General features: G+C 52.9%; 1 protein-coding gene across 6 annotated transcripts; it reads left to right on the top strand.

The window, feature by feature from the left end:
* The first annotated feature begins 360 nt into the window (after nt 1-360).
* Nucleotides 361-26470, top strand: CCDC120 (coiled-coil domain containing 120). Of its 6 annotated transcripts, XM_054544530.1 has the most exons (12): nt 9903-10280; nt 14458-14738; nt 18414-18572; nt 18690-18780; nt 18923-19056; nt 20332-20472; nt 20837-21131; nt 21503-21565; nt 21918-22092; nt 22211-22309; nt 23714-24628; nt 25082-26470. In XM_054544530.1, exons 4-12 carry the CDS (start codon nt 18732-18734, stop codon nt 25194-25196), a joined length of 1986 nt encoding a protein of 661 aa, XP_054400505.1. In that variant the 5' UTR covers nt 9903-10280; nt 14458-14738; nt 18414-18572; nt 18690-18731; the 3' UTR covers nt 25197-26470. The 6 variants fall into 6 exon arrangements, with proteins under 6 accessions (XP_054400504.1, XP_054400507.1, XP_054400505.1 ...); XM_054544529.2 differs by lacking the exons at nt 9903-10280; nt 14458-14738 and adding an exon at nt 361-573; XM_054544533.1 differs by lacking the exon at nt 14458-14738 and having other exon boundaries at nt 10143-10280.
* Nucleotides 26471-26617: the final 147 nt, after the last annotated feature.

The following is a 26617-nucleotide window of genomic DNA, read 5'->3' on the forward strand; positions in this document are numbered from 1 at the left end:
ATTCGGCCCGCCCTCATTCCGAGAAGCTGCACCCAGACCACGCCCTCAGGGGCAGCGACAAATAGGCGAGGGGTGATTTGGTTGAACCACGCCTCTATGTTTGCGCCGCTTTCGGAGCCACGCCCTCTCTTCTCAAATTATCCGTCTGCAAGATAATATTAAGCCGCTCCTTGGGTCCTCTGCGCCTGCGCATCGATGGCCAGTCGGCGCACGGAGGGTCTCCTGGCCAAGCTTTTAGCTGCGGAACCGCGCCCTCTCTCGGCCAATATTTGTAATATCTGAGCCCTAGACCGCGCTCCAACCTCGATCCAGCTGTGCTCTCTCAGCCAAAGCCATAACTATGAGGCAGAGGCAGCTACATTGCCTGAAGGTGTGGGCCAGAAACCCCGCCCTTTCGCTGTTCGCAGTCCAGCCGCCCAGCTGGTCTTCCGGGAGTATTCCGCCTGTTCCATGCAATCGAGAGCGGTTGTACTATGTTCATTGCGCTGCGCAATATGTGCTTAAAAATTCTTGACGGGAGGATGAATCTGGTCCCTTCGGTGAATGACGACTTCTGGAATCACAAAGATCCAGGTTTGAATAGGGAAGGGGACCTCCCCTCTCCCAGCCTCAGCGTTCCTGGCCTGTTAAATGGGGGTCAAAATACCTGTCTGGCAGGGTTGTTCTGAGGATTAAAGATAATGTATGAAAAGTGCTAGCAGGTTGTTTGGCATACAAGAAGCTTCCCAAAATTAGTTGATTCACTCATTTGTTCACTTATTCAACATTCACTGAGCGCTTCTGTATGCCAGACGCATGCAAGCCGGCTCGCACACGGCGGAGGGTCTCACCCATATCATCAGGTGCAAATAGCTCACGAAACACCCAGACCTATAGCCTTCCCTTCCTCTTTCCTGGCATCCCAAGACCCCACCCTGAGTTGCGCCTCCAGGAATTTCACCGGGCTCTCATTTACCTTGGACCTTCCTGTATTGGCATCATTATTTCACAGGTCTGTCAGTTGCTTTCGTAAACTCATCCATACTCACACACAACCATCTTGTACAAGGGGGATACCTCTACATAATAAAGATGACTTCCGGCCGGGCGCGGTGGCTCATGCCTGTAATCCCAGCACTTTGGGAGGCCGAGGCGGGTGGATCACCTGAGGTCAGGAGTTTGAGACCAGCCTGGCCAACACAGTGAAACCCTGTCTTTACTAAAAATACAAAAAATTAGCCGGGCGTGGTGACGGGCGCCTGTAATCCCAACTACTCGGGAGGCTGAGGCAGGAGAATCCCTTGAACTGGGAGGCAGAGGTTGCAGTGAACCAAGATGGCGTCACTGCACTGCAGCCTGGGTGACAGAGTGAGACTCAGTCTCAAAAAAAAAAAAAAAAAAAAAAGAATACATTACCAATTGTACCACTCAAAATTCTAAAACGGAACTTGTAGATCCAATGTTAAAATTCCTATGATGCCTTAAACATGTAAGAATGGGCTGGGCACGGTGGCTCACACCTGTAATCCCAGTAGTTTGGGAGGCCGAGGTGGGTGGGTCGCTTGAGGCCAGAAGTTCGATACCAGCCTGGCCAACATGACAAACCCTCATCTCTACAAAAATACAAAAATTAGCCGGGCATGGTGGCCTGCGCCTGGCCTGTAGTCCCAGCTACTCGGGAGGCTGAGGCAGGAGAATAGCTTGAACCCGGGAGGCGGAGGTTGCAGTGAGCCGAGATCACGCCACTGCTCTCCGGCCTGGGGCGACAGAGTGAGACTCTGTCTCAAAAACAAAAACAATGGCTCGGTGCGGTGGCTCACGCCTATAATCCCAGCACTTTGAGAGGCCGAGGCAGGTGGATCGCTTGAGGTCAGAAGTTCAAGACCAGCCTGGCCAACATGGCAAAACCCTGTCTCTACTAAAAATACAAACAAATTAGCCAGGCATGGTGGCGTGCGCCTGTAATCCCAGCTACTAGGGAGGCTGAGGCACAAGAATCGCTTGAACCCGGGAGGTGGAGGTTGCAGTGAGCCGAGATCGTGCCACTGCACTCCAGCTTGGGAGACGGAGCTAGACTCCGTTTCAAAAAAAACAAAAACAAACATGTAAGAATGGCTAATTTTACAAAAGAAGAAAGAGGAGGGTCCGGGGGAGTGGCTCCCACCTGTAATCCCAACACTTTGGGAGGCCAAGGTGGGAGAATTGCTTGAGCCCAGGAGTTTGACACTAGTCTGGGAAACGTAGGGAGACCCCGTCTGTACAAAAAATTTTTTTAAAAATTAGGCCGGGCATGGTAGCTCACGCCTGTAATCCCAGCACTTTGGGAGGCTGAGGCGGGAGGATCACGAGGTCAAGGGATTGAGGCCATCCTGGCCAACATGGTGAAACCCCGTCTCTACTAAAAATACAAAAATTAGCTGGGTATGGTGGCACGCGCCTGGCCTGTAGTCCCAGCTACTTGGGAGGCTGAGGCAGGAGAATCTCTTGAACCCGGGAGGCGGAGGTTGCAGTGAGCAAAGATCGCACCACTACACTCTAGCCTGGCGACAAAGTGAGACTCTGTCTCAGAAAAAAAGAAAAGAAAAATTAGCCGGGCATGGTGATGCACACCTGTGGTCCCAACTACTTGGGAGGCTGAGGCAGGAGGATCGCTTGAGCCTGAAAAGTTTGAAGTTGCAGTGAGCCGTGTTTGCACCACTACCCTCCAGCCTGGGCGACAGAATGAGACTCTGTATCAATTAATCAATAAATAAAACTACATACTGTCTGATGAAAGATGCTACAAAGTTAAAAGACTTAACAACAGACTGGCAACAAATATTTACAGCAGTAGAGCCACAGAGTAATTATCCTGTCACACATCCCAATCCTACAAAAAACAGCTTCACACACGCATCTCAAATGTCTCCATGACAAGTGATATCCCACGACACCCTGCATGATATGCCTACCCTGCATCTTTCTGGGTTTCTCTCTCTCTTTTCTTTTTCTTTTTCATTTCTTTTTTTTTTTTTTTTGAGACTAAGTCTCGCTCTTGCCCAGGCTGGAGTGCAGTGGCACGATCTCGGCTCACTGCAAGCCTCCGCCTCCTGGGTTCACGTCATTCTCCTGCCTCAGCCTCAGGTAGCGGGTGCCTGTAGCTGGGACTACAGGCACCTGCTACCATGCCTGGCTAATTTTTTTGTATTTTTAGTAGAGACAGGGTTTCACCATGTTAGCCAGGATGGTCTTGATCTCCTGACCTCGTGATCCGCCTGCCTCAGCCTCCCAAAGTGCTGGGATTACAGGCGTGAGCCACCACACCTGGCCTTCTTTTTTCTTTTTCTCTCTCCTTTTTTTTTTTTTTTTTTTTTGAGATGGAGTCTTGCTCTGTCACTCAGGCTGGACAGTGGCACTATCTTGGCTCACTGCAGCCTCTGCTTCCTGGGTTCAGGCGATTCTCCTGCCTCAGCCTCCCAAGTAACTGGGATTACAGGTGCCCGCCACAGCGCCCAGCTAATTTTTTTTGTATTTTTAATAGAGACAGGGTTTCCCCATGTTGGCCAGACTGGTTTCAAACTCCTGACCTCAAGTGATCCGCCTGCCTCGGCCTCCCATAGCACTGAGATTAAAGGCATGAGCCACAGGCCCAGCCCTAGTTTCTGTCAATATCTCATTCTCAACTTTCTCAATACTTGCACCCCTGCCATATAGTTGGAGTTCCTTTTTTTTTTTTCGTTTCTTTTTTTTTTGGAGACAAGATTTCACTCTGTCATTCAGGCTGGAGTGCAGTGGTGCGATCTCGGCTCACTGCAACCTTATCTGGGGTTTCACCGCAAGACAACTTCAAGGTGCTGTGAAGGGGACATGTGGAGCGAAGTGGGAGGGCAGCTGGATGGTGAAGTTGGGGGTATTTAGGGATAGATATGAGTGGTGATTGAAGGTGGCTTGGGGGTGAGTTTGGGTTCTACAACAGGACAGTTTGCAGGCAATTGAAGGATCATTTGAAGGTCTTTGAAGGATCATTTGAAGGATTTGAAGGATCATTTGAAGGGAGGAATGGGGCTTCAATAAGACAGTTTAAGAGTGCAGGTGGGAGCTATTGGGAGGGTGGATTGGGAATATGGTTAATGGGTGGAGGATGGTTTGGGGTACAGTTGGAGGGAATATAGGAAGGTGGGTTTTTAGAGATAGAGTTCGGCCTTCTGTAAGGTGGTTTAAGGAACAGATGTTAACTGTCATAAGATGGTGTGGTAGGCTGAATAATCCCCTCCAACCCTGCCAATATATTTATGTCCTATGTCCTAATCCCTGGAATTTTTTTTAATTAATTAATTATTTTTAGACGAAGTCTCACTCTGTCGCCCAGGCTGGAGTGCAGTGATGTGATTTTGGCTCACTGCAACCTCCGGCTCCCAGGTTCAAGCCATTCTCCTCCCTCAGACTCTCGCGTAGCTGGGACTACAGGCAGGCACCCGCCACCATGCCCGGCTAATTGTATTTTTAGTAGAGATGGGGTTTCACCGTGTTAGCCAGGATGGTCTCGATCTCCTGACCTCGTGATCTGCCCTTCTCGGCCTCCCAAAGTGCTGGGATTACAGGCGTGAGCCATCGCATCCAGCCAAGGAACTCTTTTTTTTTTTTTAAGAGTCTTGCTCTGTCACCCAGGCTGGAGTGCAGTGGTGTGATCTCAGCTCACTGCAACTTCATCTCCCTGGTTCAAGCGATTCTCTTGCCTCAGCCTCCCAAGTAGCTGGGATTACAGGCATGCTGCACCATGCCCCTTTAATTTTTGTATTTTTAGTAGTGACAGAGTTTCACCATGTTGGCCAGGCTAGTCTTGAACTCCTGACCTCAAGCAATCTGCCTGCCTCCGCCTCCCAAAGTGCTGGGATTACAGGCATGAGGCACGGCGCCTGCCCCCTCACCCATTTTGTTTGTTTGTTTGTTTTTTGAGTCAAGGTCTCACTCTGTCACCCAGGCTGGAGTACAGTGGCATGATCACGGCTCACTGCAGCCTCCATCTCCTGGACTCAAGCAGTCCTCCCGCCTCAGCCTCCTGAGTAACTGGGACTACAGGTGTGTGACAGTATGCCTGGTTAATTCCCTGGAACCTTTGAATGCTACTTTACGTGACAAAAGGACTTTGCAGGTGTGATTAAGTTAAGGATTTTGAGATGAGGAGATTGTTCTGGGTTAGCTGGTAGACCCTAACTGTAATCCTAAATATTCTTATAAGAGGTAGGCAGAAGCAAATTCGACTGACAGAAAAGGAGGAGGCAATTTGACCACGGAGGCAGACTGTAGTGATATGACTGCCAAAAGCCAAAGAATGCCTGAAGAGGCAACAGATAGTCCTTTTTGTTTGTTTGTGTGTTTGTTTGAGATGGAATCTCACTCTGTCTCCCAGGCTGGAGTGCAATGGTGCAGTCTCGGCTCACTGCAACCTCTGCCTCCTGGGTTCAAGCGGTTCTCCTGCCTCAGCCTCCCAATTAGCTGGGACTACAGGCGCCCGCCACCATGTTTGATTAATTTTTGTGTTTTTAGTAGAGACGGGGTTTCGCCATGTTGGCCAGGCTGTCTGGAATTCCTGACTTCAGGTGATCCACCTGCCTCGGCCTTCCAAAGTGCTGGCATTATAGGTGTGAGCCACCTCACCTGGTCTGAAGACAATTTTTCCATGGAGTGTGGTGGGTGATGGTTTCGGAATGAAACTGTTCCACTTCAGATGATCAGGCATTAGTTAGATTCTCATAAGGAGAATCTTGTAAGCATGTAACCTGGATCCCTTGCATGCACAGTTCACAATAGGGTTTGCTCTCCTATGAGAATCTAATACTACTGCTGCTGTGACAGAAGCTGGAGCTCAGGTGTTAATGCTTGCTTGCCTGCCACTCAGGCTCCTAACAGGCCACTGACTGGTACTTGTCCTTGGCCCAGGGGTTGGAGATCCCTGACTTATAGCCTCCAGAGGGAGTGCAGCTCTGCTGACACCTTAATTTTGGCCCAGTGCAACTGATTTTAGACTTCTGGCCCTTAAAACTGTGAAAGAATACATTTCTGTTTTTTGTTTGTTTGTTTTTAAGAGAGGTAGCTATTTATTTATTTATTTAGAGATGGAGTCTCGCTCTATTACCCTGGCTGGAGTGCAGTGGCATGATCTTGGCTCATTGCAACCTCCACCTCCCAGGTTCAAGCGATTCTCCCACCTCGGCCTCCCTAGTAGCTGGGACTACACCATGCCTGGCTAATTTTTGTTAATTTTTTTTAGTAGAGACGGGACCTTGCCATGTTGTCCAGGCTGGTCTCAAACTCCTGGCCTCAAGTGATCCGCCTGCCTGGGCCTCCCAAAGTGGTGGTATTACAGGGGTGAGCCACCGCAAATTTCTGTTTTTGTTTCTTTTTTTTTCTTTTCTTTTTTTCTTTTTTTGTTTTTTTTGAGATGGAGTCTCGCTCTGTCGCCAGGCTGGAGTGCAGTGGCAAGATCTCGGCTCACTGCAACCTCCGCCTCCCAGGTTCAAGCGATTCTCCTGCCTCAGCCCCACGAGTAGCTGGGATTACAGACATGTGCCACCACGCCCGGCTAATTTTGTATTTTTAGTAAAGACGGGGTTTCACCATGTTGGCCAGGATGGTCTCCATCTCTTGATCTCTTAATCTGCCCACCTCGGCCTCCCAAAGTGTTGGGATTACAGGTGTGGGCCATCGTGCCTGGCCCTCTTTGTTTTTTTAAGCCACCAAGTTTGTAGTAATTGGTTACAGCAGCCACAGGGAAGAACTACAGATGGCTTTGGGGAAGAGTTGGGGGTCACTGGAAGGACTTAGGGCTATGTTGGGGATTACCAAGGGCAGTTTGAGAGTATAATTAGAGGCCATTGGAAAGCATTTGGGTGCAGTTGGAGCCATCAAAGGGAAAATTGAGGTGGGATCTGGGGGGTCATTGGAGGGTGGATGGGAGGTATAGTTGGGAGACTGTGGGGAGGTAAATGGGGAATGTTTACAGGTAGCATTGGGTGCTATTAGAGGGCAGTTTAGGGTGTAGTTGGGAGTTCTTGGAGGGTGGTTTGGGTGGTATTGTTGGGAAAAATTGAAAGATGTTTTGTGGGTGTAGTTGCTCATAATTTAAGACAAGGTTGGGGCCGGGTGCAGTGGCTCACACCTGTAATCCCAGCACTTGGGGAGGCTGAGGCGGGCAGATCACCTGAGGTCAGGAGTTCGAGACCAGCCTGACCAACATGGAGAAACCCCGTCTTTATTAAAAATACAAAATTAGCCGGGCGTGTTGGCACATGCCTGTGATCCCAGCTACTTGTGGGGCTGAGGCAGCAGAATCGCTTGAACCCAGGAGGCGGTGGTTGCAGTGAGCAGACATCTCACCATTGCACTCCAGCCTGGGCAACAAGAGCCAAACTGCATCTCAAAAAAAAAAAAAAAAAAAGACAAGGTTGGGCATGGCAGTCAGTGAAGAGTGGTTTGAGGTTACAGTCTGGGTCTACAGTTCTGGGACCAAAGGAAGGTAGTTAGTGGGTAGAGTCATGGCTGGGGCTGTTGGAAGGGGAATTTTAGGGGTGGGGTTTGGAATTGTTGGAGAGTAGTTTAGAGTTAGGTTTGGGTATTACTGAAAAGGCATTTTGGGGATATTCTTGGGAGTCGATAAAGAGCAGTTTGAGGATGTAGAGCAGACTGCTGGAAGGTGGTTTAGGGGTGAAGATGAGGCTCGGGAGGGAAGTTTAGTGATGATATTTGGGGATTATAGAGTGGTCTGGGGTACAGTTGAGGGCTGGTAGGTATGGTCCAGTGTGCAGTTTGGGGGTCTGTTTTGAAGTCTGGATGTCAGAGGGGTGTTTTGAGTTGTGGTTGAGGAGCTATTGGTGGGTAATTTGGAGAGAAGTTAAAAATTATTGGATAGACTACTGTTCAGCAATAAAAGGAACAAACCACTGTTACATGCTACCACACGGATGAACCTCAAAAACATCAAGCTAAATGAAAGATGTGAGACACAAAAAATCCACATATTGCATTTTTATGAAATGTCCAAGAAAGGCAAATTTATAGAGACAGAAAGTAGATTTGTGGTTGCCTATGGTTAGGAATGGGAATGGCATTCAGTCATGAGGGATTTTTTGGGGGGTAATGGAAATGCTCTAAAACTGGGCTATAGTGATTGTTACACACTTTGGTAAATTTTCTTTTTCTTTTTCTTTTCTTTTCTTTTCTTTTTTTTTTTTTTGAGACAGAGTCTTGCTCTGTCGCCCAGGCTGGAGTGCAGTGGCACGATCTCAGCTCACTGCAACCTCCGCCTTCCAGGTTCAAGCTATTCTCCTGCCTCAGCACCGTGAGTAGCTGGGATTACAGGTGCCTGCCACCACGCCTGGCTAATTTTTGTATTTTTAGTAGAGATGGGGGTTTCACCATGTTGGCCAGGCTGGTCCTGAACTCCTGACCTCAGGTGATCTGCCCACCTTGGCCTCTCAAAGTGCTAGGATTACAAGTGTGAGCCCCTGTGCCTCACTTAGGTAAATTTACTAAAGTTGTTGCATTGCACACTTAATCGTGGATGACTTTTATGGTACATAATTATCATTATTATTTTTTGAGATGGAGTCTCACTCTGTTGCCCAGGTTAGAGTGCAGTGGCACTATCTTGGCTCACTGCAACCTCCACCTCCTGGGTTTAAGCGATTCTCCTGCCTCAGCCTCCTGAGTAGCTGAGATTACAGGTGTGAGCCATCATGCCCGGCTAATTTTTTGTATTTTTAGTAGAGACGGGGTTTCACCATGTTGGCCAGGCTGGTCTTGAACTCTTGGCCTCAAGTGATCCACTCGCCTTGGCCTCCCAAAGTGCCGGGATTACAAGTGTGAGCCACTGTGCCCGGCCTGGTACATAAATTATATCCCAGTTAAGTTGTTTTAAGAAAAAAATCACTGAGAGTGCTTTGTAATTTAGGTCACTTAAGTATGATCCAGGGTGCATGTAAGTCTTTGGAGGGCTTAGGGGACACATTTGGGGCCACTGGAGTATGATTTGGGAGCCCAATTGGGTAACTACAGCAGGATGGTTGGTGGCTATTCGGAGGTACAGTTGAGGACTGTTGGAGAGTGTCTGAAGTGCAGTTTGGGTCAGTGGAGTGTGGGTTAGAGGTGTAGATGGTGCTGGAGGGTGGCTTGAAATGCAGTTGAAAGACCACAGAAAGTGTAGTTGGGTTATATGGCACAGTGATAGGGGCTGTTGGAAGGTAATTTTGTGGGGATACGAGTGGAGGTCAATGAAAGGTGGCTGGGTAAGAGGGGTCCATGGAACATGGTTTGGAGGTAGTGTGGGTGACTGTAGGATTATTTTGTGGTGCAGGTGAGGCCCACGTTGAGGGTAATTAGGAATGTTTGGGCTGGTGTTGGGGGCTCCTGGAGAGCCATTTTGGGTCAATGGAGTATGGTTTGGAGGGTACATGGAGAGGAGTTTGGGGTCAATGGAGGGTGTTATGGGTGCACATTGGAAGTAGATAGCAGGTGATTTGGACATGCTGTTTGGAGGGTAATGGTTTCAGGGCTGATTGCAGATGGTTTGATGGAGCAAACTGGGGGTAGTGTAAGGTAGTTTACTGCTACAGCTTGGGTGTCCATAGAGGGTGGACTGGAGGTACCGCTTGGAATCAACAGACAGTAGTTTGGGGATATAATTTGGAGGATAATGGAGGTTGGTTTGGAATGCATTTGAGGAACAACAGGGAGGGTAGCTGGGGTTTAGAGGTGTGGGGATAGCTTACAGTGAGCAGCTTGGGGTACTGCTTGAGGGTCCCTGGGGGACGACTTGGGGTGAGGGGCGCCAGTAGGCTCCCTGAGGGGGCGTGGCCTCGGCGAGGGAGGGCTCCGCCGCCCTCGAGAAAGCGTGTGCGCACGCGCTCCCAGCTTGTTCGCTCCTGGCGCTCCCAGGGCAAGGAAATCGAAGACCCGAGCCGGCGCCTGCGCACTTCGTCTCCGCCGCTGCTGTGGTCTCGTGCCCCGCCCCCCGGTCCCCCCACCCCCTAGGCTTGGCTGAGCGGCGGAGGTGGCTGTGCCGCTGGAAGCGGACAGACCCGAGTTAGAGGTGGGGGCGGGGGTCCATCGCCTGCGGCCGGGCCGGCGCTCCCCTCCCACCCTCCCCGCGACCCCCGTCTGGCCCCCACGGCTAACGGGAGCGCAGCCGAACACGGCCCACGGGCAGGGCGCCGAAGGGGAGCAGGCGCGCGCCCGGGGACGAGCAGGGCGCAGTGAGGGAGGGGCGCGTCCACTGCCCCGGCCGGCCGACACCGACCCCGCCTACCGCGGCGCGGGGACCCTTGGTGAGTAACCAGCCCCGCCTGCGGAGGAAGGGAGGGGACAGGGTGGGGTGAAGGCTCGGAAACGCCGACGGGGCGTACCTGCGCGCGCACCCGCGACCTCTGACCCCGTGGCCTCAGCCCTGACCCCTTCCGACCTGACTACATCTTTTTTAAACCTCAACCCCTGCTGGCCTTGGCCTCAGGATCTTCCATCCGGGCCCTGACCCAACCATATTCTGGTCTGGTATGATCCTCAACCCCTGTTTTGTCCCCCTAAATCCAGTCCTGACCCCAAACCCCATCCAGTTCTGTCCTGGGGATCTTTGACCTGACCCTGATCCTTGCCTGACCCTGTCTCATCGCTGAAACATCTTGCCCTATCCTAATGCCCAACACTGACCCCAGTTTCTGTCCTGACGTTTGACCTGTCTGTTCCCTAAACTCTTATCCAGTCTCCAAACCTCTTCCAGTCATGTCCTGTCCCCCTAACCACAATCTGGTGTAGTTCTGTCCTGATTCCTGCCCTCTAACTTCCGTCCTTTCTCTGCACCCTATATGATATCTTCTCCTATATACTCGTGATCTGCATCCTGGCTCACCACCTTCGTCTCCTGCCTTGTCCCTGCCCCTGACTCTGCCCCGTTTTTCCCTCTTTTCTTGTCCCATCACCATACTCATTCCTATCCTCATTGTGTCCTGGTCTTTTCCTGTTCCTGACCTCCATCCTGAACCTGCCCTTTTCCCTGTCCCCTCCTTTGACCACTGGCTTAGCCTTTCCTAGTCATGTCTTCTGACTGCTGTTCTATGTTAATCCTGACCCCTGCCCCGCTGTTTTGTCTCTTTCTTGTACTTTTTCTCTGACCCTTGTCCTGAACCTCACCTTATCCCATCCCCTGACCTCCATCCTGCGATAACTCTGGTTCTATCTTGTCCCCTACACTCCTTCCTGTTCTTTCCCTTCCCATCCCAGCCCCAGGGTGTTCTCCCCCTTACCATGCCCCTCCACCCTGTTCAGATCTTCTTCCTTCCTAATATCCACTTGCCATCCCTTCTGAGCCCAGGACAGGGGTCCCATTATACTGTGCCCGGAACTTGAAGATTCTGCTGTTTCCAGGACCTCTGAAGTACATCCCAAATGCTTCTCTTAGCAAGAGCAAGCAGCCCTATGTGCCCTGCGTGGCTGATGGGGGTTTTTGTATGTGATCTCCCCTATCCCCACCCTAGTGATCTTACATAGAGCTTACATTTCTCTTCCTGCCCCAGGAGGGCATGCAACTGTTCCTACGCCCCTGCCCTCCGCAAGTGTGAAAGAATACACTAAATTATTCAGTGACTTTCTGGGAGTCTGAGAGGTCTGGGTCATGTTTCCAGTCTTGCTGTGTTGGGGACTGCCTCATGTTGGGGGGAAGAGTTGAGAAAATATGAAGAGATGGGGGACCCAGGGGTATGTATGAATCTTCTAGGCCATGTTTGATTCTGGGTGCATGATCCCTGCTTTCCTGGCCTGAAAAAGAAGAAGTCTATTCTAGGCCAAGACTTCGGGGCTTGGTATAGAGGAGGGATGGGGTCAAGGATTCATCCTCCTTCTCTCAGCAGTAAGCAATAAAAAATCTTGGTGCTAAGTCCACTCCACCTCTGTGGGGCTTGTCTGTGGGGGAGAAGGCCAGGCAGTCACTGGATGTAAGAATCAGGCCTATCCAGTGGTAACAGTAATAACAATAATGCAGAGTTCCCCTCATTGTCCGAATCTCCTTGATTCTGAGGATGATGGGGAGAACTTGGATAGCTAGAGGGTAATGTGTTACTCAATTAGGTTTCGTTCCTGCATTTCTCATAGAGACTAGTGAGTTTGAATAACAAGATGCCAGACCTATCTTATTTATCGTGAACATCTATCCAAACCTATTGATAACAAAACAAGCATTCCTCACTGTCCCAATCTATTTGGTACCTGAATTCTGAGAGGGAGAGTGCCCAAAGTTCAGACAGTGAAACCTACCAAGTTATTTGAAGGTATTTTGTTTTCACATCTTACATAGTGAGTAGGGAAAATTGAGATAATGAAGAATAATGACTAACTAAAAGATGTATCCAAATCTATGAACTTTCCTGAGCTCCAGGGACAAGAGTTGGGATAGTGAGGGTACCCTGTTATGTAATTGGTTCCTGCATTTTGTTTGGAGGGTAAGGAAAGTTCAAGAATGAGGGATACCAGTCGTATCTCAAAAATGTTTCTAAATCCATTCAGTTCTTGCATTTGGATGGTGAGAGTTCAGACAATTTTTCTGAATGTATTTGGTTCCTGCATTTTTAATGTTGAGAAAGGAGAGATTGGATCATGAGGGAAACAGCTCTGTTTCAAATATGTCTCATTTGGTGAGCAGGGAGGGTACTGTGTGTAGATAGCAAGTAGGATTTGGAAGCTGAGGGATACCAGTTCTGTCTCAAAAATGCATCTGAGGCGGGGCGCGGTGGCTTAAGCCTGTAATCCCAGCACTTTGGGAGGCTGAAGTGGGTGGATCACGAGGTCAGGAGTTCGAGCCCACCCTGGCCAAGATGGTGGAACTCCGTCTCTACTAAAAATACAAAAATTAGCCAGGTGTGGTGGCACGCACCTGTAATCCCAGCTACTCAGGAGGCTGAAGCAGGGAACTGCTTGAACCTGGGAGGTGGAGGTTGCAGTGAGCCGAGATCATGCCACTGCACTCCAGCCTGGGTGACAGGGTGAGACTCCGTCTCAAAAAAAAAAAAAAAAAAAAAAAAAAAAAAAAAAAAAAAAAATTGCGTCGAAATACATTTAATCTCTGATTTTGGATAGCAAGAGTTCAGACAAGTTATCTGAGGAAAAACAACTGTTTCAAATGTATCAAGTGAGACTGAAGGACACCAGCTCTGTCTGGAAAAAATGTATCTGAATGTATCTACTTGATTCCTGACTTCCTGTGGGGAAGAATACTTGTAACTGTGACAGCCAACATACACTGAGCTCTTACTAGGCACTGTTCTGCACAAGCTTTAAATGTATTAACTGATTCAATGCTCACAATAGACCCGTGAGGTACATACTGTTATCATCGTCCCCATTTGACAGAGAGGCACAGAGAGGTTAAGTGACTTGTTCAAGCAGTCACACAGCTAGTAAGTGGCAGCGCTGGGTTGAATCCCAGACTCACCATTTACTAGTGATAGCAGGGTCACGTGAGGCCCAGGGCCCAGCTGGGGTAGGGCTTAGAGGTTGGGTGGTCTTCGAGGCTGTTAAAAGTCATGGACCAGGGCAATGATGTGTGTTAGTGACTCTGCCCCATTTGTCTGCCTGGCCCAGGAGGTCCAGTTACCTGCTCTCCCCCAGTTACCCCCACAACAGCCCACCTCTGTGTGAGTGTATTAATTGTTGTTGGTAAGAGTCATTAATGACATGGTATGTTTCCTTGCACTTTGAAATGCCTTTCAAAGTTACTTGGGGCCTCCATTGTCTCTGTAACCACCTTTTACCCATTTTACAGATGAGGAGACCTAAGCTTTGAGACTCAATCTACTTTGCCAGCCAGATTCTCATCCCTCTTGGCTCTGATTTTATTACTGTCCCGCTTCCCAACATCTTTGGTGGCCCATAAGAGGTGGGAGAGGCTGTAGCCGAGAGGACACTCCCCACAGACACCCAATGCCCACCTTAGCACTGCCCGCCCCAGGCAGTGAAGGGGGGAAGGCGATGAAAGGGGCCTTTGTGTTCCATGCTGGAAATCTCACACCCAGGAAGAAAGGTGGGCAGGGATGGCGGGAGGCCTTAATAGTGTGAGTCTGGGGCATTGCTGATTCAGAGTGAGTTCCTCTTTAGGCTCAGCCCATCTGCAGCTTTCCTCACTTCTGGTCATGGTGTGGGCTGCTGCAGGGGTCTGGGTAGGGCTTGGGCCCTGGGTCACAGAGCAGATGGTCCTGAATGGAGCACAGGATGTGTGCTGTGTGCCGAGACTGGCCCAGAGCCCAGGTGGTAGTGGTGATGGTGGTGGTGGTGGTGGTGATGGTGGTGGTGGTGGTGGTGATGGTGGTGGTGGTGGTGGTGGTGGTGGTGGTGGTGGTGGTGGTGGTGGTGATGGTGATGGAGGTGGTGGTGGGCGGGGTGAGGGGAGGCAGGAAGAGTACATCGTAAGGACTCAAAGCTCTCATTTCCTTCTCTGGCATGAAACCTGACTCTCCAAAGAAGAGAGACCCAGCATGGATGTGAAGAAGCATGAGCCCCCTTCCCTACTTCTCCTTCCCACTTGCAGGAGTAGCCTCTGTCTGCCTCCCAGCCAGGACCCAGCCCCCGGAAATTCTGATTTCACCTGCTCTTCTGCCACTGTGATCTGATTCAGGCCTCTTCACCTTTCCAGGCCTCAGCTTCTGCATCTATAAAATGGCTGTGAGGAGGCTGGGTCTGTGCCATCCTGCTACATTTGTAGGAACCAAGAGGAATCAAAACCCATAAGTGTTTTGTAGGGTGTAAGTTGTGCTTGATTTGTTGAGATTATTTCTTCTGGAGCCACAGAAGGATCTTGAGACCTGGCCTGTCCTTAGAAAGGTTGACTTCCTCTGTCCCCAACTTGGGAAACTATTCTCCAGTGAGGGTGGGAATTGCCCCAAGGCCTTCTACCACTGCCTTGCCCTGGGAGGAAAGGGTAGGGGCCTTAGAATGTGATGCTTACTGCCAAGAGACAAAAACCCAGTTTATACCCGAAGCCTCCCATGTACTTGACAGCTCCCCACACCTCTATGGCCCAGATCCAAGGTGCCTCTTGGGTGGGCAGCATCTAATCCTCTGGGAATTTGGGCAGTAGGAGAGGCAGCTGCTACTCCCACCACTCTCAGCCCTTCTTCCCAGTTTTCTGCTAAGTATACGGGGTGAGGAGGCACATGCCTCCATGCCTGGCCAGTTTAAAAAAAAATTTTTTTAGAGATGGGGGTCTCATTATGTTGCACAGTCTTGAACTCTTGGCTTCAAGCGATCCTCCCACCTCAGCCTCCCAAAGTGCTGAGATTACAGGCACCAGCTACCCTGCCTGGCCCAGGCTGTCTTCTTAGACATGCTGGGCACCCTGAGTGGACCTGGCCCTGAAATTGCCCCCGGGGTGACCCTAGTCCTCGTGGCAGACAGGTAAGGGTTAAAAGGTATGGGCCGGCCCAGTTCCTGGCCAGGTAGGCTGGGCCATTGCCTAGTGGGAGGTGGCCAAGGCATCTGCCACTGCTGCTCACTGCCACTACCAACCGGAGCCAGGGCCTGGTCGAGACAACTATTTTTGAGGTATCTGAGGCTACCCCACAGCACTCTCTGGCATTGGTGAGCACCTGGGAGCAGTGGGCCCAGGGTGCGAGGGGGATAAGGGCATTGGGGGGCTGGGGCAGGGTGTATTGAAGTTTCCGTCGGTAGAGAGCCAGGTCTGTGGGAGAGGCACACCAACAGTGCAGGGCAGGGTGGTGGTGGGGGTGTGGGGGGGCAGTGAGAATGGAGGGCCTGAGGACGGGGCAAAGCCCAAAACACCAATTTCCTTTCCTGGCACCAAGCCGATTCCCGGCCGGAAATGGACGAGGAGGGATCGGGGAAAAGAGAAGTATGAGTCCCCCCTTCTCCACCCTATCCCTGCTTCCTTTACTCCCCCCCAGGAGTAGCCTCTGTCCTCCCCCAACCCAGGGCCCAGCTCCCCAAGAAAGACCAGACTGGGCTACTAAGAAACCATTACTCAGGCACCTGCCTGCCTATGCCTGATTTGTTCACTAAAGTGGAGGAAGCAGGGGCTCTGGGGAGGGGAATGGCCCAGACATTGAGAGTTTGTATTTGCTGTAATAGTGGCAGGATGTGGAAATGACCCCCCAAGTGTTGGGGTGCCACCCAGGTGAGGTATCTTGGTTGTAAACAGTCATTACAGCCAGGAATTTCTTTCTCGGCTGTGGTGTCAGAATGGCAGACCTGAAAAACTTGCCGGGCCCGCCTCTGGGTGTGGGGGGTGCCCTCTGCTGCTCTCCCGCTGCACCTGGTCCCTGGGACAGGATGGGGGCCATGGGGTCACTGGTAGGGGGAGACCTGGGGTTGGTGTGGGGGTGTGCTGGGGAGGGGTTTGCTGGGATCCCTTTCTCGCCATCTGAGTGGGGATGAGGCAGCCCCAGGCCACAAGGCAAGTATGCAGAGGGCAGGTGAGCGAAGGCAGAGGCTTAGGAACTAGGTGTGGGGGTGTGGGGCGTTGACTGTGTCTAGCCTGCCCAGTGACCCCATGACTCATACTCTAGCTATGTCCCCCTGAGGTCGGGCTGATAGGGAGGAGTTGGGGTTCCTGTGTGGACCCTGTCTGGACTTCCAGGACGCTCTGAGAAATTAGAGAAGAAAGGATTGGCTGGGCTCAATGCCTCATGCATGTAATCCCAGCACTTTGGGAGGCCAAGGCGGGTGGATCACCTGAGGTCAGGAGTTCGAGACCAGCCTGGCCAACATGGTGAAACCTAATTTCTACTAAAAATACAAAATTAGCCAGGCATGGTGTCGTGCACCTGTAATCCCAGCTACTTTGGAGGCTGAAGTGGGAGAATTGCTGGTACCTGGGAAGTGGAGGCTGCAGTGAGCCAAGATCGTGCCACCACTGCACTCCAGCCTAACCCTATCTCCAAAAAAAAAAAAAAAAAAAAAAAGAATTGAAGCAGCCCAGCATGGGATTGGGATTAGGACCAGTGCTGGCAAGGAGGACCGTGGATGGAGTTGGGTTCCTGTGGGGGTAAAGGAAGGTTCCAGGGAACCCTGTGAGAGTTCCCTGGGCCTAAATAGGGGCTGGGAAAGTTGGAGCCCCAGTGATCTGGGATGTGGAGGAACCCCTGCCATGCTGGGAAGTGTCAGACCTTAGATGAGTGGGGATGTGGGGCCTGGGTTTGTCAAAAGGCTTTAGGGACTGATCCCCACCCCTGTCATCGAAGGCAGGGCACCACTGCTTCAAGAGAGGGGTACAGGCCCTATGGGGCAGGCAGGAGGACTGCAGAGAAACATGACACTTAAAGCAGCTTGGCCTCACCCCGCAAAACACAGATGGGGAAGGGGCTTGAACCCATGCCTCCTTGGTTGGCTCGGTCTTCCTCACACCAGGCTAACATGTCATGACAAGCTGCCGACTTCAAGGTAGGTGATAATGGGAGCTCTGTGGCCCCATAAAGCCCTCCCAGTCACCTGCCACCTAGGTTAGGCCAGGTGGTGGGAGGTGATGTCACTCAGCTGCCCAGCTGGGGACTGAGCATGATGTGGAAGGAAGGGAGCAAACTCCAGAGGAGGGGTGGCCAGCCAAGGCAGGTTCCATGGTCAGCTGAGCCATCGAGGGCAGAGAAGGAGGCAGGAGGCAGGAGGCAGGTGGTTCGTTATTTGCAGCTGTGGACTTTGCTTCTCACAAATCCCAGCAGCAGGACTTCCCTACACTAGGCTCAGGACAGGCTGTCGTGGCGAGAGGGGCTGGAGGGACCCTGGGTCAAGTGAACATTCTCCTTGCTGCACTAGAGCTACGGAATGGAGTTGGGACAAGCACAGACCCACAGATCTGAGCTTGAACCTTGGCTCCACTGCCTCCTCATTCACTTACTCCACCTTTTATTCATTCAGCTGGCACCCATTCATTGAGCACTTGTGTGTACAGCCGTGTTCAGGGTGCTGGTGATGCTGATGAAAATGGGACAGATAATGTTTCCTGTCCTCGTTGATGTTCCAGGAGGCACAATCTCTTGTTGGACAACCGTTTGTGAGAGGATATAACTGTGGAAGTGATAATTAAGTTCTAGAATGATAAGTGTGATGCAGGGGCTGGGGTGGTGAGAGGTTGAAGAAAGTACTTCAGGCAGCATCCACAGCCTGGGCAAAGGCCCTGAGGCCTGAGGGACCAGGGAGCTTATGAGGAAGTTGGTGGAGTTAGAGTGGTTCTCATGAGCGAGAGTGTAGGACCAGAGGGGTGGGCCTGGGTTATGTCTGTGGCTATGGGCCAGTTATTTCACGTCTGTGCCTTTCCTCATCTCTAAAATGGGGATACAAATCTTTCCGGGTGGCTCTGAAGATTCAGTGTGGCATCATAGGTAACTGTTGCAGGCACCCAGGTGTTGACTGCGTGTCCATTGTTGTTATAGTTGGTTGAATCTGTCCCATTAATTCTCCTTCCCCAGGCAAGACTCGTGGCTGTGACCCATGGGCCTCTGAGGAGGCGTTGTAAGTCCGCCCAGCTCCCCACTTGCTGTGCTCTTACTCAATGCGAAGGGAACCAAGGTACCAGGGCCAAGTGGGTCCAGACATCCACACGGATTCTGAAAGGGCAGGTCAAGCAGGCACGTGGGGCCCAGGTTACCCCTTATTCCCTGCTGTGACATGGGAAGCTGGGAAGGGCTGGGGGTTGGGGTATCATGGGATGTGCTTCCTTAACGGCTCCTGTGTGTCACTGCCAGACTTTGTCCAGCCATCAGCCACGGCCTCTCGACAGCACCAAGATGGAAGTCAAAGGTCAGCTGATCAGCTCTCCTACCTTCAATGCCCCAGGTCGGTGGCTGCTTCCCCTCCTGCTGCCTCCTCCCCTGCTCTGAATCACCACCTGCTTGCTCGGGAAGAATCGGTCCCTTGCCCCACAGCTGCTCCAGAATGCCCTGGCTGTCTCACTGATCTTTGTTCCCTCTGTGTCCAGCTGCCCTGTTCGGAGAGGCTGCCCCCCAGGTGAAGTCAGAGCGTCTGCGGGGGCTGCTTGACCGGCAGCGGACCCTGCAGGAGGCCCTGAGCCTGAAACTTCAGGAGCTCCGCAAAGTGTGTCTCCAGGAGGCGGTGAGGGCCGGGCCCTAGGGGTATCAGGCGGGGAGGTTGGGAGGAGGTGAGGAGCTGGGGCCCCTAGGTAGACAGACTTGGGTGGCAATTCCTCAACCACTTGTCTTGGCTGTAGATTCCCTGTCACCCACTTTCTCCTCAAAGCTCAGCTTAGATGTGTTAGAATGAATGAAATAGGCTGGGCGCTGTGGCTCACGCCTGTAATCCCAGCACTTTGGGAGGCCGAGGCAGGTGGATCACCTGAGGTCGGGAGTTCGAGACCAGCCTGATCAACATGGAGAAATCCCGTCTCTACTAAAAATGCAAAATTAGGCTGGGCGCAGTGGCTCACACCTGTAATCCCAGCACTTTGGGAGGCTGAGGTGGGCGGATCACGATGTCCGGAGATCGAGACCATCCTGGCTAACACGGTGAAACCTCGTCTCTACTAAAAATACAAAAAATTAGCCGGGCATGGTGGCGGGCACCTATAGTTCCAGCTACTCGGGAGGCTGAGGCAGGAGAATGGTGTGAACCCGGGAGGCGGAGCTTGCAGTGAGCCGAGATTGCGCCACTGCACTCCAGCCTGGGCGAAAGAGCAAGACTCTGTCTCAAAAAAAATAAAAATAAATAAATAAATAAAAAAGCAAAACTAGCTGGGCGTGGTGATCCCAGCTACTTGGGAGGCTGAGGCAGGAGAATCGCTTAAACCCTGGAGGTGGAGGTTGCGGTGAGCTGAGATTGTGCCATTGCACTCCAGCCTGGGCAACAAGAGTGAAACTCCACCTCAAAAAAAAATATACGGTAATACAGGCCCACTGTTGACAATTTCAAATCCAACAAACCTCAGAAAACAGGTTCTGTCCAAAATTTGGCAGCACAGTCTGACCTGAACTGGCACAGGGTGATCTGTAGTTTCAGTTTACCCCTCTTACTGTGAATGCCTACAGTGTGCCGGAAATACTACTACAGCTCAGACCACACAGCCACAGCCCCTGAAGGGAGTTATATAATACTTAGGATCTCGATGGTGTCACCTTTATAAAAACGAAACAATTCTGGATTCCAAAGCAGGTCTCCCTGCCTCCCATGCCCACCACCACAGGGGGTTTGGGCCACTGAGGTTTGGGCACACCTGCCTGGTGGAGATACTGGTAGGAGGGAGGGGAGTATCGTGCGTGGTTGCTGAGCAGGGCCAGGCTCCTGGGAGGACTTCTATAGCTTCTGGGATCATTAATGCTTCACCCCATCCTTCCAACTAACCCTTGGTAGTCTCTGACCCCTGCCTCCCACCAGGAGCTGACTGGCCAGCTTCCCCCTGAGTGCCCACTAGAGCCTGGTGAACGGCCCCAGTTGGTCCGCCGGCGGCCCCCCACAGCCCGCGCCTACCCTCCACCGCACCCCAACCAAGCACACCACTCCTTGTGCCCTGCTGAGGTGAGCAGATGGGTGTGGAGAGCAAGAGGGTGGGGAGAGGGGACAGGTACAGAGGAGTAGCCAGGAGGAAGGTGTGGGGAGGGGACTTGTGGCCAGGTGAGGGAGAGGCTAAGATGAGAAGGAAAAGGGCTTCTGGAGGTAGGTTCCTGCGATGAGGGAGGATGATGGTCCCTGTCAGGACAGGCCTCCCACCCTAAGGAAGATGAACAGACCCAGCCCTTCACCAAGAGAGGCCCTGACCCGCCCCCTCCCCAGGGTGAATAGGTCTGAATAGGCTGCAGGAAGTGCAGGCCAGCCTCTAGTGGGTTTGGCCCCGCCAGGTCCCTGTTCCTGGCCATTTCCAACATTTGGGTGGGCCCAACAGGAGCTGGCTCTTGAGGCCCTGGAGCGCGAGGTGTCAGTGCAGCAGCAGATCGCGGCGGCCGCCCGCCGCCTGGCCCTGGCCCCTGATCTGAGCACCGAGCAGCGCCGGCGCCGGCGCCAGGTCCAGGCAGACGCACTGAGGAGGCTGCACGAGCTAGAGGAGCAGCTCGGGGATGTCCGGGCCCGCCTTGGCCTCCCAGTGCTCCCGCTGCCCCAGCCACTGCCAGTGTCCACGGGGTCAGTGATCACCACCCAGGGAGTCTGCCTGGGCATGCGCCTTGCTCAGCTCAGCCAAGGTGAGCATCCCCTGGTGAGGGTGTGAGAGTGGACATTGGTGAATGGACGTGGTAGGGCTGGGATGGGTGGCTGGCTGGTGAAAACCGGGAGGTAGGCACAACTCAAGTGGCCCAACCCGTGAGAAGAGTTGTGACAAACTGGCTTACCAGAAAGGACAAACTGTGGGGCACTGATGAATATCTGCCGGGACAGTCAGGAACCAAACTGGGGTGGTCTTGGGCTCTGGTAAAAGCAGATTCTTGGGAAGGGAACAGGATGAGGCGGAAACTGTCCAGAAGGTGGCCCAAGTAGAGGTGCCCACCCAGTGGTGTAAGGGGGTGGCACCCAGGCCTGGGAGTGAGAGGCCCACTTCTTCCCCTCTCACCTGTAGAGGACGTAGTTCTGCACTCAGAGAGCAGCTCCCTCTCAGAGTCTGGGGCCAGCCATGACAATGGTGAGGACTCCTATCCCCCAAACCTGCCCCCGACTCCTACGTCCCTTCAGCCCATCCCCTTTATTCATCTGACCACATCCTGCATGATCAGCCCATCCTTTGATGCCCAGCCCCTCCTGTGCTGCTTCAGCTTCTCCTTAGCCATGCTCCATCTTCCTATGGGTCCCCCATCATAGCCTCACCCCACCCCAGCCCCAGAGCCCCAGAACCTACTTGTCAGCCTTAGCTCCTCCTCAGCCTGCTTAACCTGTCCCAGCACTTTGCCCCTCCCCATGGCCTTGCCCCCCAGCCTGTCCTGCCCCCTCTGGGCCCCCCTCATTGAATTCTATCCCACTTGCTCTCTTCCACTCAGAGGAGCCCCATGGCTGCTTCTCTCTGGCCGAGCGCCCCTCACCACCCAAGGCTTGGGACCAACTGCGGGCAGTATCTGGGGGGAGCCCTGAGCGGCGAACCCCATGGAAACCACCTCCATCAGATCTTTATGGGGATCTGAAGAGCCGGCGGAACTCTGTGGCCAGCCCCACCAGGTGAGAATGAGCCCCTCCTCCCCTCCGCAGGAGCTGGGAATGGGATAGCAAGTCTGGGCTGGCAGAGGGTCTGCTGGTGGGTATAGTCTCTAACCTAGGCCTGCCTGTCTCTGTCTAGCCCCACACGCTCGCTGCCCAGGAGTGCCTCCAGTTTTGAGGGGCGAAGTGTGCCTGCCACCCCTGTCCTCACCCGGGGTGCTGGCCCCCAGCTCTGCAAGTAAGGGGAATCTGAGGGTGGGGTGGAGGATCAGAGGGGAGGGAACCATTAGTTCTCACTGGAAGCTTGAGGACAGCATTATCAAAAGGTGGGATGGCTGGGCATGGTGGCTCTCGCTTGTAATCCCAGCACTTTCGGAGGCTGAGGTGGGCGGGTTACTTGAGGTCAGGGGTTCAAGACCAGCCTGACCAACATGGTGAAACCCTGTCTCTACTAAAAATACAAAAATTAGCTGGGCATGGTGGAGCATGCCTGTAATCCCAGCTACTTGGGAGGCTGAGGCAGGAGAATCGCTTGAACCTGGGAGGCGGAGGTTGCAGTGAGCTGAGATCAACATCGTGCCATTGCACTCCAGCCTGGGTGACAAGAGCGAAACTCCGTCTCAAAACAAACAAAAAAACAAAAAGTGTGGGACATGGGAGGCTGGGCATTAAAGGTGAGCAGGCATCTCGGTGGATGATGGGGTAGGGATTTGGGGCAGAAGCATCAAAGTTTGACTATGGGCTTTTCTGTGCACTTTGGACAAGCCATTCCCCTTCTCTGAGTCAGTCTCCTCATTTGTGAAATGGAAATAATAATATCTGCCTTTGAAAGACATGGACATAATAAGTTCTGGTTAACATATACTGAGTGCCTGCCACCTTCTAGGAATTAGTGTTTTACGTGGCATCAACTCATTTAATCATAATGAGATCCCTATGAGGTGGGTGCTATTGTTATTCCCATTTTATAGATGAGGCAAGTGAGGCACAGAAAGGTTAAGTAACTTGTTAGTAAACTGAAGTCCTGGAGTTTGAGCCCAGGCAAGTTTTACTCTAGAGTCCATGCTTTTAACCACTGTCCTCTTCTGCTTCTTAAACAGAGTGCCTACTTTCCCCAGGCTCTGAACAAAACCAAGTCCCCGTCCTTGTGGGGCTTGCATTCTGTGAATAGTGGCTGTTGGAATGGTAGCTTTGGGTGATTCATACGTATGGTCGGATAGAGAATTCAGGCAGGGTTTTACATGTGAGCCCTAAGGCCTAGGACTCAATCCTGGAGGCCGTGTGAGCCATGAGAACGGCCTTAGCAGGGAGAGGGGTCAGCTGGATTAGGAATAGCCCCCTGCCCGGCATCTACTCTGCTAGCCTTTCCTCTGAGTCCCTACACAGATTTACACCTCCCTTGGAGCTAACAGTGCCAGGCCTCCCCCACGCATTTCTACCCCTGACCGCCTAGCCTAGGATAGAACCTCAGCTGCCTTTTACATGTCACTACCTGCCACCTTTATACACACAGCTTCCAACCCTGGGCCCATTTGGAGATGTGAAAGTGAAGGCTCAGAAAGGGGTGGGGTAGGGAGGGCACTGCACGCCTTCTGCCTGATTTTTCTGACCCTATTCCCATGACCCTCGCCTCTCACCCCAGACCTGAAGGCCTTCATTCTCGTCAGTGGTCCGGCAGCCAGGACTCCCAGATGGGCTTTCCCCGGGCGGACCCTGCCTCCGATCGCGCCTCCCTCTTCGTAGCTCGCACCCGCCGCAGCAACAGTTCTGAGGCCCTGCTGGTGGACCGGGCCGCTGGTGGGGGAGCTGGCTCCCCGCCTGACCCTCTGGCTCCCTCTGCCTCTGGCCCCCCAGTCTGCAAGAGCAGTGAGGTGCTGTATGAGCGCCCCCAACCAACCCCTGCCTTCTCCTCCCGCACAGCAGGCCCCCCAGACCCTCCCCGGGCCGCCCGGCCTAGCTCAGCTGCCCCTGCCTCTCGAGGTGCCCCGCGGCTCCCACCTGTGTGTGGGGACTTCCTCTTGGACTATTCCTTGGACCGGGGCCTGCCCCGCAGTGGCGGTGGAGCAGGCTGGGGGGAGCTGCTGCCTGCAGCTGAGGTCCCAGGACCCCTCTCCCGCCGGGATGGGCTCCTCACCATGCTCCCCGGCCCACCACCTGTGTATGCAGCTGACAGCAACAGCCCCCTCCTCCGCACCAAGGACCCCCACACCCGTGCCACCCGCACTAAGCCCTGTGGCCTGCCCCCAGAGGCTGCCGAGGGCCCTGAGGTGCATCCAAACCCTCTGCTGTGGATGCCCCCACCCACCCGTATCCCCTCGGCTGGTGAACGCAGTGGCCACAAGAACCTGGCTCTGGAGGGGCTGCGGGACTGGTACATCCGGAACTCGGGACTGGCTGCGGGGCCCCAGCGCCGGCCTGTGCTCCCTTCCGTGGGCCCGCCACACCCACCCTTCCTCCATGCCCGCTGCTATGAGGTGGGCCAGGCGCTGTACGGGACCCCCAGCCAAGCGCCACTCCCACACTCGAGGAGTTTCACGGCGCCCCCTGTCTCTGGCAGGTATGGGGGGTGCTTTTACTGATGGGTAGGGGTCTCTTAAGGCAGATGGTGAAGATATCCAGGCCAGGGAGTGGCTAGTCATGATAGCTAATGAATTGGACCATGAGGAAACTAGCTGCTGTGATGGCACAGGGTCACTCTACTGCACATGACCGGCATTAGTCCATGGGGTCCTGGTGGAGGGGATCTTGGGCACTGGTAGCAGCAATTCTTTATCAAGTTATAGGCTGAAGATGAGCCTTGAAGCCAGGGTGCCGGGAGGAAGGGACATCTCATGCCCCTTGCTGTTTTCTTCCTTTTTTCTCCATGCCCCGGAGCCTGAAAGTGCTGTCCTGTGCCTGCCTCCACCTCTTTAACGAGCCTCTTTTCCTTTCTTTTTCTGTGTCTTGTCTGTCTTTTCCTCTTCTTGTCTTCCCCGCCCTGTCCTCCGGATTCCTGCTACCCCTTCTAAAGATACTACGCGGACTTCCTGTATCCCCCGGAGCTGAGCGCTCGTTTAAGTGACCTGACGCTAGAGGGGGAGCAGTCCTCCAGTTCTGACACCCAGACCCCGGGGACACTGGTCTGACCCCTTCTGATATGTCCCTTGTTGGCCTGGGCACGATTCCAATCTGGGGAGCACACAGCTGACCTCGCTGGGCCCTGGCATGTGGTTGCTCTCAGTCCTGAGCGGAGTGCGCCAATCTAATCTTCCAAGGCCCCTGGCTCCCCATAGGCCCAGGAAGGTGTCTGACACCCTGCTTCTTCTCTCACACTGTGCTGGGGACTGGGGGCCTTCAGCCAGCTTAAAAGAGAGGGGATGATGTCATGGGGACCCCAAGCCCCTTCCTCCATTTATGTTTACAGTTGTGACTTAGGTATTCACTGTCTTCCTCCAACACTAGGTGTTTTATAAAAGGGAAACTGTGATCTCATCTGGTTGGGTTCATTCCTGTTCCCATGCCCAACCAGGTTCCATTCAGGAACCCCCTCCATAAAATGGACCATATCGGGTCTCAGGGCGATTTAGGGCAGCCAGGAGACTCCGGTGTGAACAGAAATCCCTGCCACGCATCGCCAGGGCAGTTGTTGGGGCAGTGGGCTCTCTGCCCACACTTGGAAGGACTGCAGTCTGGGTGGGATGCCTGAAGGAGCCCAACCCCGTCTGTGCCCATGGCCTCTGCCCTGACCACCCCCAGTCAGGAGGCCCCACAGGAGGAGTAAAGGGAAGAGCCATCAGGTGTGCTGTGTCCTGGGATCCTGTGGGGGTTGAACTTGGCATCTACCAGATCTGGCACCCGGTAGATGCCAGTGAAATCCTCAGGTGAGGTCTGGCTACAGGCCACGGGCCACTCACCACTCACCTTCCTTGGCTTTCCTTCCACCTCTTTTTTTTTTTCTCGAGACAGAGTCTTGCTCTGTCACCAGGCTGGAGTGCAGTGGTGCAATCTCAGCTAACTGCAACCTCTGCCTCCTGGGTTCTCCTGCCTCACCCTCCCGAGTAGCTGGGATTACAGGCACACGCCACCACGCCTGGCTAATTTTTGTATTCTTAGTAGAGACAAGGTTTCACCATATTGGCCAGGCTGGTCTTGAACTCTTGACCTCGTGATCTGCCCGCCTTGGCCTCCCAAAGTGCTGGGATTACAGCCGTGAGCCACTGCACCCAGCCCCCATCCACCACTTTTTAATCAAACCCACACAAGTTGTGTTTTCTATGATACCTATCTGTGATTTTCAGAGCTGGGAGTTCCCCTACCCCCTTTTCCTGGTGTTAAAACTTTTCTTTTTATACCAATGGATCTGGACCCAAGACATTACCCACACTGGAAGGGGATTTGTATAATAAATGTGTAAACTGAACCCATGTGTTGCTGCTGTCTGCCTCACCTTGAGGGCCCACACCTCTAGTCAAGACCAAATAATATATTTTTACAGGAAAAAACATACGTTGGGAATAGCCTGTGATAGTGTCATCTGTTTTGACTTTACTTGCTTTGTGATGTGGGG

Source organism: Pongo abelii, chromosome X (genome assembly GCF_028885655.2).
Source record: "Pongo abelii isolate AG06213 chromosome X, NHGRI_mPonAbe1-v2.0_pri, whole genome shotgun sequence".
Taxonomy (NCBI): Eukaryota; Metazoa; Chordata; class Mammalia; order Primates; family Hominidae; genus Pongo; species Pongo abelii.